Source organism: Taudactylus pleione, unplaced genomic scaffold, assembly GCF_031769625.1.
Source record: "Taudactylus pleione unplaced genomic scaffold, aTauple2 ptg001910c, whole genome shotgun sequence".
In the NCBI taxonomy this organism is placed as follows: domain Eukaryota; kingdom Metazoa; phylum Chordata; class Amphibia; order Anura; family Myobatrachidae; genus Taudactylus; species Taudactylus pleione.
In genome coordinates, this window is record NW_028286307.1 from 97,643 (window position 1) to 117,814 (window position 20,172).

A 20,172-nucleotide genomic window follows, 5' to 3' on the forward strand; every position below is an offset into this window, starting at 1 on the left:
ATACAGTAACACAGATGAAAGGTTTCTACTTGCAGAGCTGTCACCTTATAGCCTAAGATGTTAATTTTATTTGCTCTCAGCTTTTCCTACAAATCTAATTTGTACTGTACTACATTCTTTTTACAGAATTCCCACCTGGCACAAATGTAGGACTTATCATAGGAATTCTGGTTGCAGTTCTGTTAGTGGTGGCTCTTGTTGCTGCGTTATATTATCTGTTCATTGTACGTAAACGGCGCAAAAAGTAAGTAACTAACATAAAACAACATCTCAATTCCTAATAGTCAGCTGGAGTAGATAACCTAGGTCCTTGTAGCTCTTGCAGAATTATTGTTGTTTGTTCCTCCTCTATGTTGTTCTTCATTGTACTGTATCTCATTGTTCACTCTATCACAGAAGTTCCCAAAAAGCGGTCCTCAACGCTCCTCAACAGTTCAGATTTTTAGAGCTATCCATGGCTGAGCACAGGTGACTTTATTAGTACCTCAGTCAATTTGATTTAACCACCTGTGTTCAACCATGGATATCTCTAAAACCTGAACTGTTGGGGAGCCTTGAGCACTGCATTTGGGAACCTCTGGTCTATCACCTTTGTCATAGTTACCAAATAGGTCTTTTTTTTTCAAGGTTCAGGGCTGGATTAAGGCTTGTGGTGCCACGGGGTAACTAAGTTGTAGGAGCCCCATCAATAAAATTTACACCCCACTGCTACTATGCCCCTAACCCTGCCCCACAGTGCCCCATTTTTGCTACACAGTGCCACCCCACACCTCCCCAGTGCCCCTGAGTACTCACTTCCCATGGCATGGCCAGGCTCCACTTGAATATTTCCAGCTCTGTGCTCTGCATGCACAATGCATACAGCTCAAAGCATCTCCCGAGTCCCATCATCAGTTTCACAGATGTGATGTGTCACATGAGGCTGATGAGGAGACTCAGGAGCCACTCTCCTCTGTATGTACTGTGCATGCAGAACACATTTGCCCCTGTCCAGGAACCAGGGACGTTCAGTGAGGGTAGGCAGGGGAGGCAGAGACTTGGTATAAAAATTATTAGAATAATAGAAAGAAGATCTTTATAACATAAACATATTCTTTGTTTACTGTAATAATTTTTTTAGTTAATACTCACCATCTCTGTAAAGCACCCTGGTACTGCAGGGTGACAAGAGATGAAGCAGCAACAGCTCAGCCTCGCTTCTGTATAGTCAGACACTGCTTCAAGAGCTGGGGACGGGGCCAAACCATGGACAGTAAGCTGCACAGAAAGAGAGCTAATAGTGGCATGCCTCTGAATATGTGTCATGTGACCAGGAAGTGCACTGCAGTGTTTAGAGAATGGAGCTCACTCAGCTCAGTCAGCAGAAACAAGAGAAGACACAGTGACGCAGGTAGGAGAATCAATGGATACTGAAACTTAGTGTAGTTAGAGGAGAGTTACAGTGAGGAGGGGGTGAGACAGGCTCCCAGCACCCAGACCCATCTCCATGTGTGCCTCCCCAGCCATTGACCTCACCACACGTGCCAGGAACAGGTGCTGGGCACATGCTCTTGACAATTTTAGGGTCAGTCCAACCATGCTCGGTGGCCCCCCTGTGTGTGGGAGACCCAGGGCGACCGCCCTATGTTGCCCCCTCCCTCCCCTCTAGGCCCCTTAATCCAGCCCTACCAAGGATAGTCCCAGGATTTAGATATTCTACCTGGCAAGTCTCTCTTTTTTAGTATTGTCACACTGAGGAGTGCATCTATAGTCTTTGATGAAATCACTGCTATTTTTCAGGCCTTCAAGTAACATGAATTCAGTGATGGAAATGCCAACTAGCAATGGTAAGTTGCATCAACCATATCTGTCTTTAGTGTATAAAGTGTAAGACGCCCACAAATGCAGCAATAGCTCAGCCGATATCAGGCAATTCTGCCAATATCATGAATTAGAACATAAAAGGCCTGATTCTGGGTCAGAGGCAATGTCGATGATGGACGCAGCTGAGCATTCTTTTTTATACTGCACATGTGTCTACAGTAAGTGGCAGGGCGCATCCCTCCAGAGCACTTGCGCACAGGCTTGCAGCTGTGATTAAGATGCACAGCCTCAGAAATGTCTATGAAATGTATTTTGCATTCTTGGGCAGTGACTGGAAGGTGACAGGAAGCTGGCTCTGCAGAAGCATGGAGATTGTCAGTCTTCTGGGCGTGTTATGTAAGTGTCGTGAGCATGTTGCAGAAGTTGTTATGTACACAGATGCTTAATCCTTCACACAGGAGACAATACTCTGACAGACAATCTGCTCCTATAGTAGCATGGGGCTGGTACAAGTAACAATGGAGCGACTGACGGTTACATCTACAGACACACCAAGTGGCAGCTCTAAGTGGGCGTATCTGTCCTCACACATGCAGACTCCTGACTGTACACTGGGGAAGGGCTTGTAGCAGTATTTGCATAAAGTCACAGAAGCAATATCGGCAAAAGACGCACAGACGCACACCTGACTTAGAATTAAGCCAGTATATTCACTGATGATTTACCTTCATATAAAATCTTCTTTATCTTATCTTTATCTTATATATTCTTATATATGTATATATTTATTTATTTATTACCAGTTATTTATATGGCACACACATATTCCGCAGCGCTTTACAGAGAATAGTTGGCCATTCACATCAGTCCCTGCCCCAGTGGAGCTTACAATCTATGTTCCCTATCACATGCACACACACATACTAGGGTTAATTTTTGTTTTGAGCTAATTAACCTACCGGTATATTTTTGGAGTGTGGGAGGAAACCAGAGTACCCGGAGGAAACCCACGCAAGCACAGGGAGAATATATAAGCTCCGCACAGTTAGGGCCATGGTGGGAATTGAACCCACGACCTCAGTGCTGTGAGGCAGTAATGCTAACCATTACACCGTCTGTGCTGCCCCACATATATATATATATATATCTCCAGAATATAGTGTGTATTATTCCAACAGTGTTCTTGTCTTCTGCTATATTCTATCATGAGAATGTAAACAAAAAATAAAATAAAAATATATATCTATGTATATATATAGGAAAGCACAATAGTGTATGCTGTTTCAGAATGGGTCCTGCGTAATCGGACCCTGCATGGCATTTAAGGGGTGGTGCGGGGGCAAAGTTGGCTGGCATTTCTGGAAACAGGGGTCGTGTCCACCCCATTTTCCGGGAGTGGCTAGGCCAGGTACTGCATTGACGGATGCAGCTTCCTGGCCTCGCAAGCCTGCCAGCCTGAGTAAGCTGAGGTTTACTCAGCTAGTCAACAGCATGGTGCCGATGGTCACAATGGTGATCCCAGCTTGCAACCTCAGTTGCAGGGCTGTGATCACAAATGCCGCAGGGGGTGTCATACACCTCCTGCTTCATTTCCATATTAGCAAGAACGGAATTGCAAAGCCTGCCTGCGTGCAGCTTTGCAATGCCATCCGATGCTGAATCACAACCTATGTTATATACAATTGCACTGCTTTGACTCAGTCCAAATATAAGTTGCAAACCCAGTATAGACTCTAGAGCACTTAACAGCATTTAAACACCAGAGATGAACATCAGGAGCAAATACCAGAGGCCACCTTTTTGATAAGGTGCTAATAGTGGTGAAATGCGTTAGCCCTACTAACCACTGGACATTTTGTTACAAGCCCACATAGCTATCTTATTGCTCAAACATTTCTGAGAACTGCACATGCTAACTTGGGGTCATGGAAGAGTCACATGATTTACATCACACTATTACCCATTCCAGTTTACATGGAGGGACTGCTACCACACCAGGAAACTCTTCTTGAGTCCCAACGTCCCGCAAGTGAGAGTCAAGTTATCTTCACCTTTGGTAATCTATTCCAAGTACGCTCTGCTGTGAATATAGAATAAGGGCTTTTAATATTATAACTATACTAGGATTGATTCAGTCTGGACGTTAGAACCTTTTAATAAATATAAAGAAGTTTCCAAAGATTCAAGGATGTTCTAGCTTATAGACATTTTATTACTTCATGCTGTGTGATTATATACTTATTAAAGATTGTTGCATACATGTATTTATGATTAAATACATTGTTACATTGTGCTGCGACATACTGTAGCAAAAAGTGAAATGCTTCTATCTCCTTCCCACAACTTAAGCAGTTACCTAAAGACTTCTGGTAATGCCTCAAACCCCCCACCCCACCCCCACAGCCAGCCACATACTGTATGCCTGACTTCACAATTGTGTGTTTTAATAAGCGTCTGCAGAACATATTATGCAAACACCATTTACATGCATCTATATTATTATATTCCAAATATATGTAATTATCCTGTATTTCATGGGAAGACAAAACTACTGCATATCATTAACAAACAGTAAGAATAAGAAAGCTGCCTCTGAGTTCTGCTTCTCAAAAATAGGAACCTTGTCTGTGATCACAGTGCCGTCCTGTGGAGAAGACAGGTTTGTGTGTCTAACCTATAGGGGAAGAGGATTCATGTTCACTCAGTGTGTTATGATAATGTTATTTTGGAAGTGCAGACCATGAGATGAGGAAGTGGAATGTAGATGTAAATGATGAAAGTTCAATAGAAATTAGTTTGAGGTGATTCCTTCCTGATTTACATCTAGTTTCTGTCATCCGCTTTCTAGAAAAGTGTTTTCTTTAGGTAAGCGAAATGCTAAAAGCAAAGCCCAAAAGTGAATGCCCTAATCATGTACAGTACAGCACATAGCTTTTCTTGGGCAAACAGACGTCCCCCAAATCCAGCCACCAATCACAATGCACCCTCCCAGATATACCCCTATATTAATAGACTCACCAGTCCAGCTCAGACCTTCCTGATCTGCAAGACAGATAAGCTATTGTTGTTCCCAAGCCCCACTCCCAGCTCCTCCTTCCCTAATCCTTATTCACAATCCCTGCTCTGTGTCCTTACCTACCCTACTTACCCAGCTCTTACCCCATTCATCAAATGTGTTCCATCTCACTGATCTATCCCCTACCCATCCCCTACCACCACCTATACCAGGGGTGGACAATAAGTGGCAAATCCCAGCATGCCTTGCAAGTTTTAGCATGGCTAAATAGCAAAAATGTGGCAGGGCATGCTGGGATTTGATTCTACAACACCTGGAGGACCGCTTATTGCCCACCCCTAACCTACACCATCACCTACACCACCACCTACACCACCACCTACACCATCACCTACACCACCACCTACACCACCACCTATGCCATTTAACTTACTGTAGATTTCCGTGGTGCTAGCTCCCACTGCATCTGTATACAATCAATTAAAATAGATCAGCTGTAATGGAGTCTGTATAACTTAAGCTATACAAATTAAGGTTCCAATAATGCTATGCAAAGTAGAATGCCAGCCCTGTACCTCTGCCATCTCATGCCCAACCTGTGTAGCTTACATAGTGCCCTGCCCCTCATCTCTGTACTCCTGCCTATAAGCCTGTTCCCATTCTGCAACTTCCCATTCTGCAAACACGACATCATTATTACACGCTCAGCTCTTAATATTTGCATTAGGCTTACAAAGCCAAAATAAAAATAAACCGGCTGAGTGCCTTTGTGTGGCTAGGCTGGCAAATAATGATTTAGGTTTTTACGTACTGTACTCTACAAGTTCTTACGCAAACTCAGAACAGGGAAGTTACAGGTATACAAAAGAGTGAAGCAACGCTCATAGCGTTTAATGCAAATGGTGTGAGCTTTCTCACTCCCTGCTGTATTGCTTCATACATATTATTAGTGATTAGGAGCAGTCTCAATCTACAGATCACACATTTGTACGGTTTCCCTAGTGTTTAACCCTTACTCCGATAATCTAATTCCAACCTCTCCCTAGTGCCTAACTCTAACCCCCCATAATTTAACCCTTACACTCCTCCTAGTGCCTAACCCTAATCCTCCCATAATCTAACTATAACCTTCCCCTAGAGCCAAACCCTAACCTCCCTACATCTGTAGCCTAACCCTAACTCTCCTCCTTGTATCTAACCCTAGCCCCCTAATCTAACTCTAACCTTACCCTAGAGCCTAACCCTAAACCCCAATAATTTAACTCTAACCTCTCCATAGTGCCTAACCCTAACACCCTATAATCTAACTGTAACCTCTCCCTAGTACCTAACCCTAACCTCCCTTCATCTGTAGCCTAATCCTAACTCTCCTCCTAGTGCATAACCCTAACCCCCCATAATCTAACGCTAACCTTCCCCTAGAGTCTAACCTTTACCCCTCATAATTTAACTCTAACCTCTCCTTAGTGCCCAACCCTAACCCCCCATAAACTAACTCCTTGCGCAAGGTAGTACACAACACCCTGGCTAAATCAATTTGTGACTCCTCATTTTCCTTAGATCCCCAAGCACGCAAGCCCGTATATAATGGAGGCCTCGTTTATTGATCATCTGTTTTTTGGGACACTGGCACAGCTGAATCAGACTGTGAGGTGTGCCAATTTTTTTTATTTCGACAGGTATCCATTAAGGGACATATATATTGAAATCTTGTGAGATTTTTTTATTTTTTTTTATCTTTACTTTTTAATTATTATTATCTTTCTCCTCTTTTTAAGCCTAATGTGATGTTTGCTACATATTGATACATTGTATTGTATTGTCTGGATGAAACATTTTTTATAAGTAAAATAAACATGGTTTATACTGTGACAATTTAGTAACTGTTTCCATTGCGCAGTTCTTTGTATCATATTGGCTATATTATCTTTTTAACCCTCACAGAAGGTTAATTGGACTACAGCATTAGATCCAGTGTGTTTTAATAACTTGGTAGCGCCTATTTTCCAAGGGACGTCCCAGCTTTTCAATATTTGTGCCTGGAATTTTTCCATAACTGAGTGAGTGTACATTTAATTTCCCCTTATGCTGCTGACCTGATGCAATTTTCACCAGGGCCGAAACTAGGATTTTTGTCACCAGGGGCAAGACAGTAATTTGGCGCCCCCCCTGGTAATTCCCTCTGCAGTAGTGCCCCTATAGTAATGCCCCCTGAGGTAATGCCCCTGTAGTAGTGCCCATATAGTAATGCCCCTGTAGTAGTGCCCATATGATAATGCCCCCATAGTAATGCCCCCATAGCAATGCCCCTGTAGTAGTGCCCATATTGTAATGCCCATATGTTAATACCCCCATAGTAATGCCCCTGTAGTGCCCATGCTCCCATATTAATGCCCTTGTTGTAATGCCCCTGTAGTGTCCATGCTATCATAGTAATGCCCCTGTAGTGCCCATGCCCCCATAGTAATATCCCTGTAGTGCCTTTACAGTAATGCCCTGTAGTGCTCATGCCCCCACAGCAATGCCCCTGTGGTAATGCCTCTGTAGTGCCCATGCCCCAATAGTAAAGCCCCTGTAGTGCTCATGCCCCATTAGTAATGCCCATTATTGCCCATGCCCCCATAGTAATGCCCCTGCCCCCATAATAATGCCCCTGTAGTGCAGCTTATTAAAAAAAAAAATACTTACCTTGAACCCTGCTCCTGCATCCAGCATCGCGTCCGGTCCGCCGGCTGCTCCTCGGAACTATGGGGGAAACATCATGATGTCTCCCCCATAGTGCCCATGGGGAGAGCCGGAAGCTGGAGTTCGGGAGAGAACTCCAGCCTCCGGCTCCGGCTACACCGCGCCGCTGCAGAGGAGCCGGGCGCCCGCTGGTAATAAATATTACCAGTGGGCGCCGGGCTTGGAGCCTCTCTGCAGAGCCGGGCTGGAGGTCACTGGCACCGGGTACAGCGGCGCACCCAGTGCACGTGCACCTCCAGCCCCCCCCCTAGTTGCGGCCCTGCTTTCACTGCCTGTTTTGATTCTATGGGTTTCATACCTCCCAACTACCCAATTTAGGTGGAACAGTTCTAATTTGAGGGTTTATTGCTGAGAACAAATGCAGACTCACAAACTCCATTACTGTTGTTTATGGTCTCATTTATGTGAAGAGAGGTCCATTTAGGTCATAGTGGCTCTCCATCTATGGTTAGTAATCACATTACTGTAATTTACTATTATTATTATTATTATTATTATTATTATTATTATTATTATATCAGTGGTGTAGATTATTATTATTACCAGTTATTTATATTGCGCACACATATTCCGCAGTGCTTTACAGACAATTTTTGGCCATTCACATCAGTCCTTATCACATATTATATCCCCTATCACATATTATCACATATTATATTCCCTATCACATATTATATCCCCTATCACATATTATCACATATTATATTCCCTATCACACTTACACACTAGGGTTATTTTTTTTGTCAAGAGCCAGTGAACCTATCAGTATATATTTGGATTGTGGAAGGAAACCAGAGCACCCAGAAGAAACCCACGCCATCATAGGGAGAATATACAAACTCCACATAGTAAGGCCATTATCATCTAAAGATACCTAGAAATTGAGCAAATGATTTTAAGCATTGCTAAGTAGAGCAGCTTTAACTCAAATAGTTTGAATCATCGCTTTGGGATGACCGTGCCTACATCAGAGCAGTTGATCAGCTTAGAGGACATGTAGAGTAACCAGCACCATATTGGCAGGGTAGGAGCATGTATTAGTGCTACTGCTATACAAAAGGAGAAGCACAGCTAGACGTATAGAAGGGCAGACTGCCACCATTATATGTTAGCAAATGACAACCTGGAAAAATCAGACTTTTTCTAACCCGTATTAATATTTTATTACAGGAACAGCCAGAGCTACAATATGCCGATATTGCATTCAAGAACAAAGATCCAGGAAAACAACAGGTGAAGCCCCCTCCCTAACACTTACTTGCCATTGTAATAGTATATAATGGTAATGTTATATTATGTAATGTTACGGTAGCTATCGTTATATTATTATTATTATCATCATAGTCAGCTTTTAACAGAGTAGCACAAATAGTAATTTTCACTGTTCAGGTTTAACTGCATGAATACAGTATATATGTTCTTTTTACATTGTGAGAGGGGCGGCTGTAGGCAGAGGGCTCAGGGCCTGATTCAGAGTTGGGAATAGAGAGAGATATCGCTCAACTGATCATCTTGGTGAAACCATGCTGCACTGCAGGTGGGGCAGATTTAAAATGTGCAGAGAGATTTAGATTTGGGAGGGAGGTGTCCAAACTGATTTCTAAACTGTAGAGTAATAAAGCTGTGCAGTATTTGTGGGCTACATGCAAAATCAGCCAGTATTTATCCCACATGTTAAAAATGTATGTATTTACACCCCTTGCATTGCAATATGGTTTGTCCAGGTTCACAGTTAAGTGCTATATCTCTCTCTATTCCCAACTCTGAATCAGGCCCTCAGTACAGCTTTACTACAGCCCATGGCAGGAGATGCAGGATAGGCAAGAGCTATGGGCTTGATCCAGAGATAGACACAAATGCCATTGCAGCTGGAATCTCTCACGGATCACAATTGCAAAATTATACTAATGAGCCTCTAACCGCCCAGTGCTTGACGCCCACTGACAGCATCTCACATCCACCTCTCATGCACAAAACCAGATACATGGGATACAGATCAGGCGGCCATCAGCCTTCTGAGTAGGTCTAAGCTGTTGCAGACACAGTGGGTCTCCAGACACACAGAGGGCTCTCCTGCTGCCAGCAAGGACGCAGAGCCTAATTTATGCATGCCCAGAAAACACTGTTTAAATGGTCCCGACATGCCTATGTGCAATCGCTCAATCTGCATTAAATATCAGTATTGCGTCCACATCTGAATCAAGCTCTATATATACTCTACTAGAGAGGATCGGATAGGGATTATATATGTGACACCATATGGTAATGTGGTCATGGGACAGCCTGTTGTGATGCCCCCATTTACCCTCCCTGTGCCTACATCCTCCGGTCCCTCTGCTCTTTGAGCAACGTTTCAATATATACATAACAGCTTATTTATTACATATGGCAGCAGAGAACTGAGGCTTCAAGTACATTAGTTACAGTACTTAGAGCCCAGTAGATTGTATTAAGACTATAGTGGGAGATGTATCAAGCCTTGGAGAGAGGAGACGGTCTATTTACTAAGCTTTGGATGGAGATAAAGTGGACGGAGATAAAGTACCAACCAACCAGCTCCTACCTGTCATTTTTCAAACACAGTCTGTAACATGACAGTTAAGTCAGGTACACAAGGAACGATATGCTCTATGAGCGATATCATTCAGTGTTGTCCCCTCATCTACCGGGCTCAATGTCGTTCCCAACATTGAGCATACACGCTGAATGATATCGTTAACAATATCAGTCAGTGACGTCACCGGCCACAGTCCCCGAACATGCAGGGCCTGACGATATCATCAGGTTGGCCTGCATTTTCGGGCGACAGCAGACATCGTTAACAATCCGCGGTAGAACTCATAGTTAGTGATGTCATGCTTACACACAGAATGTTATTGAACGATAATGATATCGTTACTAATCCTAACTGTCATGTATTTAAAAAATGACAGTTAGGAGCTGATTGGTTGGAGCACTATTTAAGATTAGAATCAAATGATAACAAAAATTTTACTCGTTGATAAATTTGGATGTTGGTTGCTCATAGTTACCTGTTTTAAGAGTACTAGGGAATCAGTGAGTTTTCCCAGATTGCATTGCAAGTGAACCTATCTTCCTAAATTTTTCATATTAAAACATTCACTGGATAATAAGTAAAAGCATTTTAGTTTCAATCTTTACATCACAAGTATTTGTGACTTTCACAACTAGTAAGTGTGCGTGCTATGTCTTTGTACCCCTATGTCCAATATCTACCTGAGCTCCTCCATTATTTAACGTGATTGCAATCAAGTAGCAAAAGGGAAAATTAGAAAAAAATAATTAAATGTAATTAACAAAAAATATTTATATGATGCTCATTAGATTAATTATACTTGTAACCGAATAAAAAATATACAATATCATATAAGCATATAATGTAACTACACAGAACAGTGCTACCTTTAGGCAACTGCCTAATTTGCCTATGTGGTGAATGCAGTTGCTGCTATCTCTATGTATGTACATTGGCGGTCAGTACATCCTGCCTGTACATTATATACAGTGAATAATATTTTAAAAACAATTTACTCATTTAATAACCTGTCCATGTATTTTTTTCTTTTAGCCTCCATCAGGAGCATTGTATGAAAATGGGAGTTCACAGGGGCAGCCTCCAGCTGAGAACATTGTATACTCCGAAATAAGATTACAGTGACCTCTTCCCCGAACGGGAAACAGTATTCCATTATTTCTACAATTCATTCATTTTATCACACGTCAGCTCTGCATCAGGATTTTAGGAGTGATCATCTTCTTGTGACGCTGTCTGAAGGATAATGGTGCATACACACGATCAGATTTTTTCTTCAGATATGGACGATAACGATTTAAAAATCGTTCAGTCGTTCATATCTGATGAAAAATCGTTCATATCTGACATGCCTGAATGATGGACGATCAACGATGCGCGTTCCCGTTTGTCAGATAACGATATCTGACATCTGATGGGTTTGCAGTCAGACTTGGACGATTCCATTCATTTTAATGCAGGTAAAAATCGTTCAATCGTTCAAATCGTCCAAATCGTTCAAAACTTTGGTCAAATCGTCCAAATCGTTCAAATCGTTTAATCGTTCAGTCGTTCATCTGACAAATCTGACAAGTCTGACAAATCTGACCGTGTGTACGCTCCATAAGATGTTGGTCTGGCAATGTCAGGAAGTAGCTAAGTCTGTGATAGCGGAACATGAGCTGTCTATGGCTGGTCAGTGTCACAATATATTGTTCTCACCTTGAAGAGATCGCTGTGATGTTGGAAAGACTGATAACATACTATATAATTCATGTCTCAAAATAAACGCAGATTATGGACTTGCTGGAGAACGTCTGTGTCAGTTTATGTTGCTGACTATATTGTGTCTGTTATGTATCCATAGATTAAACTGTATTGTATCCATGGACTTAGCTTTACACTGTTCTAAGGGGTAAATTTACTAAAGTGAGAGTTTTTAGAATTGGAGATGTTGCCCATAGCAACCAATCAGATTCTAGCTATTATCTTCCAGAAGGTGCTAGTTAAATGTTAAGTAGAATCTGATTTTTTGCTATGGGCAATATCTCCACATCTAAAAAGTTTCACCTTAGTAAATACCCCTTAGATGCAACTACTTAAGGCCTCAATTTCAGTAAGAAATAAATATTTTGCCTTATGCCTTTATATGGTCATGGAACTGTTGATGACTTATAATATCCTTATAAATTACCTCATGAGTTACTACTCTTGTGCCCTTAGTTCAAATGTGGATCTGTAATATCTTGATAACAGCAGGATAAATAGTACATTAAATTAAATATGAGATTGGGGATGCAGTTTATAGACCGGCGAACTAAATGCCGCCGGTCTATATCCCAACAGGAGAAGCCCAACAGAGGACTATCTTAATACCGATGTCGGAACGCCGAAGGATGACAGCCTGAATGAGGTAAGTCCGAGGCATCCTTAGTGTTAGCTGTGTGGGGGGGAGGAGAGAGTTAGGTTTAGGGAGTGTAGCGGGGTTAAGGTTAGATTTTTTGGGGGGAAGGTTAGGATTAGGCACCTCTAGAGGAGAGGGTTAGGGTTAGGCACCCCCGGGGGTAGGTTAGGATTAGGCACCCCCCGGGAGGGTTAGGTTTAGGGTGCAGGAAGGGGGCATTAGGTTTAGGCACCCACGAGGGGGACTTAGGGTTAGGCACTACCCTGGGAGTTTTAGGGTTAAGCACTCCTAGGGGAGGGTTAGGGTTATGGGGGGAGAGGGGTTGGTTAGGGTACTTACCGGCCGGCTTCGGGATCTCCTTCTGTCAGGCTTCTCCAGGCTAAACAGCCGCCGGTATTTCTTACTGATACCTAAGATTGTTAGGATTAGAAATTTGCAGGTATTTGAAGGCTCCATAGCAAACGTTTGTAAGGGCCCCTATGTACCACCAAATGATTAAATGTATATAACACATGTAGCCCTGACAAGGAAGATGGGTCCCCCTCAGCTCTGGGCCACATACCAGCTACACCCCTTGCACCTATGGTAGTTATGCCCATGCCTGTGTTACAAGGGTTCAAGAATTTGTTTTTGTGAAATCTGATTGAGTTTAAAATTGACTAAGCTAACAAACATAATCATAAACACAATAGGTAATTTGTTTTGTATTTTGTTAAAAACTTTGTTCCAGCGTGTAATATACCCGGCATGAGAAAAACTATTGTACATTAATGATAATTTTTACCTGAAAGTACAGAGTAAACTCGCAGTTTTTCATTCGCACCTCCCTGGGGGTAAGAGATGTATACGAAGGTACATCTTCTTCTGGTCGGGCAGCTGAGGTCCTTCATAGCTCACCTGACAAAATGGCGGACAGACCCAGCAATATATTTCATGTATTTGTGTAGCAGCACAAAAGAATTGTTATAAATTGTCCTGAAAACTTGTCTTCAAGCCACATACATTGCAGTTTATGTACAGTTCATCTTACTGAGAGATACTTCCTGTGCAAATAATATTCATTATGGGACCAGGATATCATGTATTATCTGAAGTTTTAGTAAGTATGTAAATGCTGATCATTGTACATAATATGGGTGTGAATATGTTCATAGGTACAAATAAAATGACTTTGTACTGTATTTCATAATATTCTTCTATATCTTATTCTTATGTATGAACACTTGCAAAATTAAAAGGTTAAAAAATGTAGAAAAGAAGAACAATAAATCAATCAAACAGGACAAGACCAAATGTCCCTCCTACTGAAGACTCTGCACTATACAACCAGAAATATTCACTTACCACAAGTGCATTGATTTTTTCTATAGTGTCACCCTCTGTCAGTGTTGGACTGATGTATGAAGAATTCCCTGTAAATCCAGTTGTAAAACATACAGATTTTATACACAATCCATATTAATACACAATAAGCTATACTCTATAGCTATATAAGAATAAAGTCTTGTTTTATGTTTGTTATTGTTCTGTATTGTTTTGGCAATATCTGGGGCAAATAAAGCCCCTTTTCTAGTTTTTTTGTTGAAAAAAAAAAAAATGATGTGCTACTTCAGGGTTGGGTTTTTTTATCTATGAATAGGGATGCCCAGAGCCGTAAGTAATAATTTTGATGCCCTGTGCCAGAAATAGCATTGGTGAACCCCCCCCCCCTCTTTGTCTAAACAGGCACAGTGCACACCGCAGGCATGCGGCCCAAAAAAGGTTGTGGTCTTGTAGGGAAAGGTCGTGGCCACTCTATAATACCCCCAATTCACATTACCAGACACAGTAGTGCCCCTTATTCACATTACACTAGATAGCAGTGTCCCTTATAGACGTTACGCTACACAACAACAATAGTAATGCCCCTTACACATTATGACCACACAGTAGTAGGTGCCATTACACATTAAGTAACACAGTTTTAATGCCCCTTATACATTATGACCACACAGTTGTTATGCCCATTTCACATTATCCACAAATTAGTAGTGCCCCTTACACATTATAACCACACAGTAGTAATGCCCCATACACATTATGACCACACAGTAGTAATGCCCCTTACACATTATAACCACACAGTAGTAATGCTCCTTACACATTATGACCACACAGTAGTAATGCCCCTTACACATTATAACCACACAGTAGTAATGCTCCTTACACATTATGACCACACAGTAGTAATGACCCTTACACATTATGAACACACAGTAGTAATGACCCTTACACATTATGAACACACAGTAGTAATGCCCCTTAGACATTATGACCACACAGTAGTAATGCCCCTTACACATTATGACCACACAGTAGTAATACTCCTTACACATAATGAACACACAGTAGCAATGCCCCTTACACATTATAACCACACAGTAGTAATGCCCCTTACACATTATCCACAAAGTAGTAATGCCCCTTACACATTATGCCCAAAGTAGTAATGCCCCTTACACATTATCAACAAAGTAGTAATGCCCCTTACACATTATCCACAAAGTAGTAATGCCCCTTACACATTATAACCACACAGTAGTAATGCCCCTTACACATTATCCACAAAGTAGTAATGCCCCTTACACATTATGCCAAAAATAGTAATGCCCCTTACACATTATGCCCAAAGTAGTAATGCCCTTTACACATTATGCCCAAAGTAGTAATGCCCCTTACGCATTATGCCCAAAGTAGTAATGCCCCTTACGCATTATGCCCAAAGTAGTAATGCCCCTTACACATTATGCCCAAAGTAGTAATGCCCCTTACTCATTATGCCCAAAGTAGTAATGCCCCTTACACATTATGCCCAAAGTAGTAATGCCCCTTACACATTATAAATAATAATAATGACAGCGCAAAACCATGTAATGCAGCCCCTAAGGGGAATGGAAGACTCTTCACAAATCCTCAAGTGGTTAAATTGTAGAGAAATAGCCTCATCTCAGATGGTGCAGAAACACATGCAATAAAATAAATCAGCCCTTACATCTAAAAGTTTCATTGTATCTGGATGAGGTAGTTTCAATGGTTTTTAAGGACATAAGTTTTCTCCATATACACAGGAAAACTTCACTTCTCCAAATAATTCCTCAATGGCTCAGATATAAAAGAGAAAAACACAAAACATAGTGCAATATAGCCAAAAAAATTTAAAAACTTTTATTCTGACATCACACTCACATTTAAAAGAACTTTACAAAGCATATAACCACAATGGGTATACATACTGTATGGTGCACACTCGCTCATCTCATCAATTAATTACCCTCCCAGATTGAATAGGATTTTGAAGCTCAGAATCCTAGGATCCTCCCTCCTCCTTAGGGCAGCAGTCAGAGACGATGGCAGCGGTTCCCCATAAACAGTCTGTTATCATGTACAGTACTTTACAGTACATACTTTAGTACAGTAAAGTCCACAGGTAGGAGCAAAAATAAGAAAAAGGAGCAAAAGAAGTAGCAATTTGCACTATGGCCTTGCTTAAAAGACTTCAGCACACATAACATGTGGCACTGGTCACATCACAGCAGTCCTGGGTGCACAACAATACCCATCTTATAAAATGTATGAAACAAGCGCTAATTCTTATGTGTAAGCAATCTTCATTTTAAAACAATAACAACATAAAAATCAATATATAAAAAACAAAAACATCTTGAATAAATGTTTACAGCTCTTGTTAGAGTGGGTTGAAGGGTGGATCAATGTGATGATAGTGGTTATCTGCAATAACTAGAATAAATCTGTCCCTGCCTTACCCTATACTGGTGATCTTCCTCCTCCTGGATGCAGCCCAGTTATAAGCCAGCTCATCTTCCTGTGCGGTCCGTTCTTCTGCTTCTCCAGAAGCTTGCTGAAACGATGACAGATTCATGACATTCGCCACATCGCAGTTGTATGACATCACTGGCAGCCCAATATGAGACGGGAATGTTACTGCTCGAACTATGTCCCTTTCCCACTACACCAACGCGTTTCACACTTCACAAGTTTTTTTTCAAGGATGGGACTACACTTCTAATGCTCTTTATTTATACTAAAAAAAGCTTTATTGTCCAATTTAGGGTTGAAGACAGGAAGTCATTTTCAAATAAGCGTCTAGCTCATGGTAAAAATTGTAAAGAAAAACATACAAAATAAAAAGTTTTTTATTCTTTTATGTTTCATTGTTTTTTTCAGGATTGCTATTTCATATGTAGTTAGGTTGTAAATGATAAGTATGTTAAACATGATAAGTGTGCATGTTAGAAAACACAAGGTTAGTGATTATAAAAGGGGGTTTATAAAATCATAAAAAATCCATAGAAAATTCATAAAAGGAACAAAATTAAGATTTTTTTCGAAAAGTTTAAGAATTTATTAAAAATATGCTAATTCTATATCAGTATGTAGCCAATATGGCTTTGTTTTCTTCTGTTTTAATGTGGTGGTCAGATCGCCACCTCTCCGCAGGGTTTGAACTTGTTGGATACCTACAAAAAAAAATAAGAACATCTTAAATGAGCAGACACACTGAGTTTATAGTCCTTTAAGTATATTGTAAATGTGTTCTGCTATTCGTGTTTTAAGTTTTCTTTTGGTTTGCCCTATGTATTGGGTTTTTACAAAGACATTCCAAAAAGTATATTGCTCCCTCAGTTTCATAGCTGATACTTTTTTTTATTTTATACTCCTTTTTTGTTTGATTGCACTGGAATCTTTTTATTGGTTTGGTACTGCATTTCTGATTTTTACATCCTTTGCATTTCAAACAGTGGAAGAATCCTTTTTTATTTTCATCTTTTTCTTGGTCAGTTTTTAAGAAACTTTTGGTGAGCTACTGTTTGAATTTTTTTGCTTTTCTATATATTATTCTGGGCTTTGGAGGTATGATTGATCTGATTTCATTATCCAGGTGGAGTACAGATATGCCCAGCAATAGTGTTGCAGATGGCCTCGCAAATTGCAGGCCTGTGATTGGGTACGCGTACTGCGTATGCAACCGTGCCTTCATAGAAATTAATGGTACGATCGCAGTGTGCACCATAGCTAACTGTAGCATATGGATGATTGGGGAATTGGATGGTGCGATGCACACACATGTTTTTGGTGCGATCAGCCACAATGTAACTGGGTGCATCTGTATATGCCAGAATTTTGCCACAATTTTTTCTATTTCTTTATAAATTACTGTTGTATTAGGTTATGAATGTGACTTGTGGATCTTCTTTCTTTGTTTTTGTTTGGTACTTAAGGTCTTTTTTTTACATTGCTGTGGTTTTCAATTTGTTGTAGTAATAATGGCTCTTTGTAACCTTTATTTTCAAATTGTTTTTTTCATAATTCCACATTGATTTTGAAATATAATTGGTTATAATTCCTTCTTATCCTTTGGAATTGACCTCCCACTATGTTTTTAATCCAGTTGACATGGTGGTTGCTGTTAATAAGTAGCATATAATTGTCGCTGAATTCTTTGATGTGTGTTCTGGTATTAATTTTTTCTTCTTTTATATAGATTTCTAGATCTAAAAAGACAACCATCTCAGTACTATATAATTTATGGTGGTAAATTCTAAGTTAATAAGTTGTTTTTGATATGTTAAATAACGTTTTTTAGTTGATCTTCTGGTCCGTCCCATATAAAGAACACATCATTGATGTATTATTTCCAATTTATGATGTGTTTGTTGTTATTCTAGATTTGTCATTCTTCCCACCAAGCCACAGATATGTTGGCATAGCTGGGTGCAAATAATGTACCCATCACTGTACCTTTTTTCTGTAAAAAGAAATTGTTGTCATACAAAAAATAATTATGTCACAAAATTAAATCTATGCTCTCCATTATGAAATTAATATGTATTGGGTATTTCTGTTTGTTCAGAGAGGAACTGGCATGCAGCTTCGCATTCTTTGTCATGATGTATGCATGTAGAGAGTGACTTGACGTAACTAGTGCATATAATATAGGTGTTTTTCCACTGTGTTTTCTCTATCACGAAGAATATACATTAAGTCCCTATGGTACTTTTTTTTCTAGTTCTACTAGATCTTGCAGATAAACACCAATATATTTTGAAAGGTGGGACGTAAGAGAATTGATACCCAAAATTATTGTCTGGCTTTTGTGGATCTTTGGTAGATGGTAAAAAGTGGGAAATTTTTGGAATAGATTTGTTATATAATCATATTCTTTCTTTGTTAATATTCCCATCTTGAGGGCTTCATTGAGATGTTCAATTAGCTTTTTTGGAAATTCTTTGTTGGATCTTTTTTGAGTTTTTCATGTTTCCTCATCTGAAAAGAGTTTCAAGTTCTCTAAGTGCTTTCCTTTCTTATGATAAGTTCAGAATTATTTTCATTCTTTCTGAAAGGCTTTCAATTTCTACTTCCATCAACTTCTTAAACATATGGGAACCTTTTACATGAGTCAGATGAAATGTCGATGCCGGTTTCAGTGATGTGTATATATATTGTTGGGTAATGTTGGTGGTTTGTCTTATCAAAGGGCTTTTCATATACCATTTCATCAGGCATAGTTTTCTGATATTTTTTTTAGAATCAATGTATTGATCAAACGTATTGATTGTAGAATGAGGTGTGAATTTTAAACCTTTTTTAAGTACATTTTCTTGTTCCAGAGTGAATTCTTTTCAACTGAGATTGTTTATTAATTTCTTTTCGTCTGTAGGTAAGGTATTGAGGTTTGGTTTATTTTTTTCTACTTTCACCTCTTGTTCCTCTCTGTCTTCATTTTGTCATTTACTCCATTTTTTCTGTGATGATTTCTTGTGCTCTGGTGGTTCTTCTGTGTTCCAGGTTGCTTCTAAAAATCAATCTCATCTTCTTCGTCTGATAATAAGATAATTTCTCTTTGGAATTTCTTTCTCACAATTGACTCTTTTTCATTTTATCTTCTTTCAGTATTGGTCATGAGGGTTTGGTAATTTGATGTTTCTTCTCTTTGAGCTTATTGAATTCCTTGATGGAATGACTGCCTTACTAATTTATATGGATTATTTCCTGAATATGAAAAATTATTTCGATTGTATGGTAGATATTTTTGGGGGGCTCCTGTTGTTCTTGGATGTTACTTAAGTAGAGACTGTCTTCAGAAGAATCCCATATGTGTTATGAACCTCTGGGTGATTCACTGTGAAAAAATTTTCAGGAAAAGGAAGCTCAATAAGATGTGGTGAGCTGATTGATGAAGAGTCAATTGATAAAAGAGTTGATTATGAGGACAACATGGCTCCTAATTGAAATGCACTTGGCTAGTAGCAGTCTTGATGACTGGTATGCACTTGGCTAGTTGCAGCCTGAATAGCTGGTATGCGCTTGGCTAGTTGCAGTCTTGAGGACTGGTATGCACGTGGCTAGTTGCAGCCTGAATAGCTGGTATGCACTTGGCTAGTTGCAGTCTGAATAGCTGGTATGCACTTGGTTAGTTGCAGTCTTGAGGACTGGTATGCACTTGGATAGTTACAGCCTGAATAGCTGGTATGCACTTGGCTAGTTGCAGCCTGAATAGCTGGTATGCATTGAGGGATATCATGAATTTCTTCAAAAGTTATGTCTTGCTTGAATATACAGACATTGAATTGCAACTGAAATTGAGGAGTTGTAAATTGGAGATAGTGCACA

At 40.2% G+C, this 20,172-nt stretch overlaps 1 protein-coding gene across 1 annotated transcript in view; it reads left to right on the forward strand.

Annotated features, from left to right (window-relative positions):
- Nucleotides 1–126: 126 nt before the first annotated feature.
- Nucleotides 127–20,172, forward strand: part of LOC148436205 (uncharacterized) — a gene marked incomplete at its 5' end in the record, with an annotated part of 417,606 nt that continues 397,560 nt past the window's right edge. The window contains 2 exons of the mRNA XM_088465211.1: nt 127–244; nt 1,780–1,826. Of these exons, the coding sequence (XP_088321337.1) occupies nt 127–244; nt 1,780–1,826 (165 nt within the window). The remainder of the gene's footprint in view (nt 245–1,779; nt 1,827–20,172) is intronic.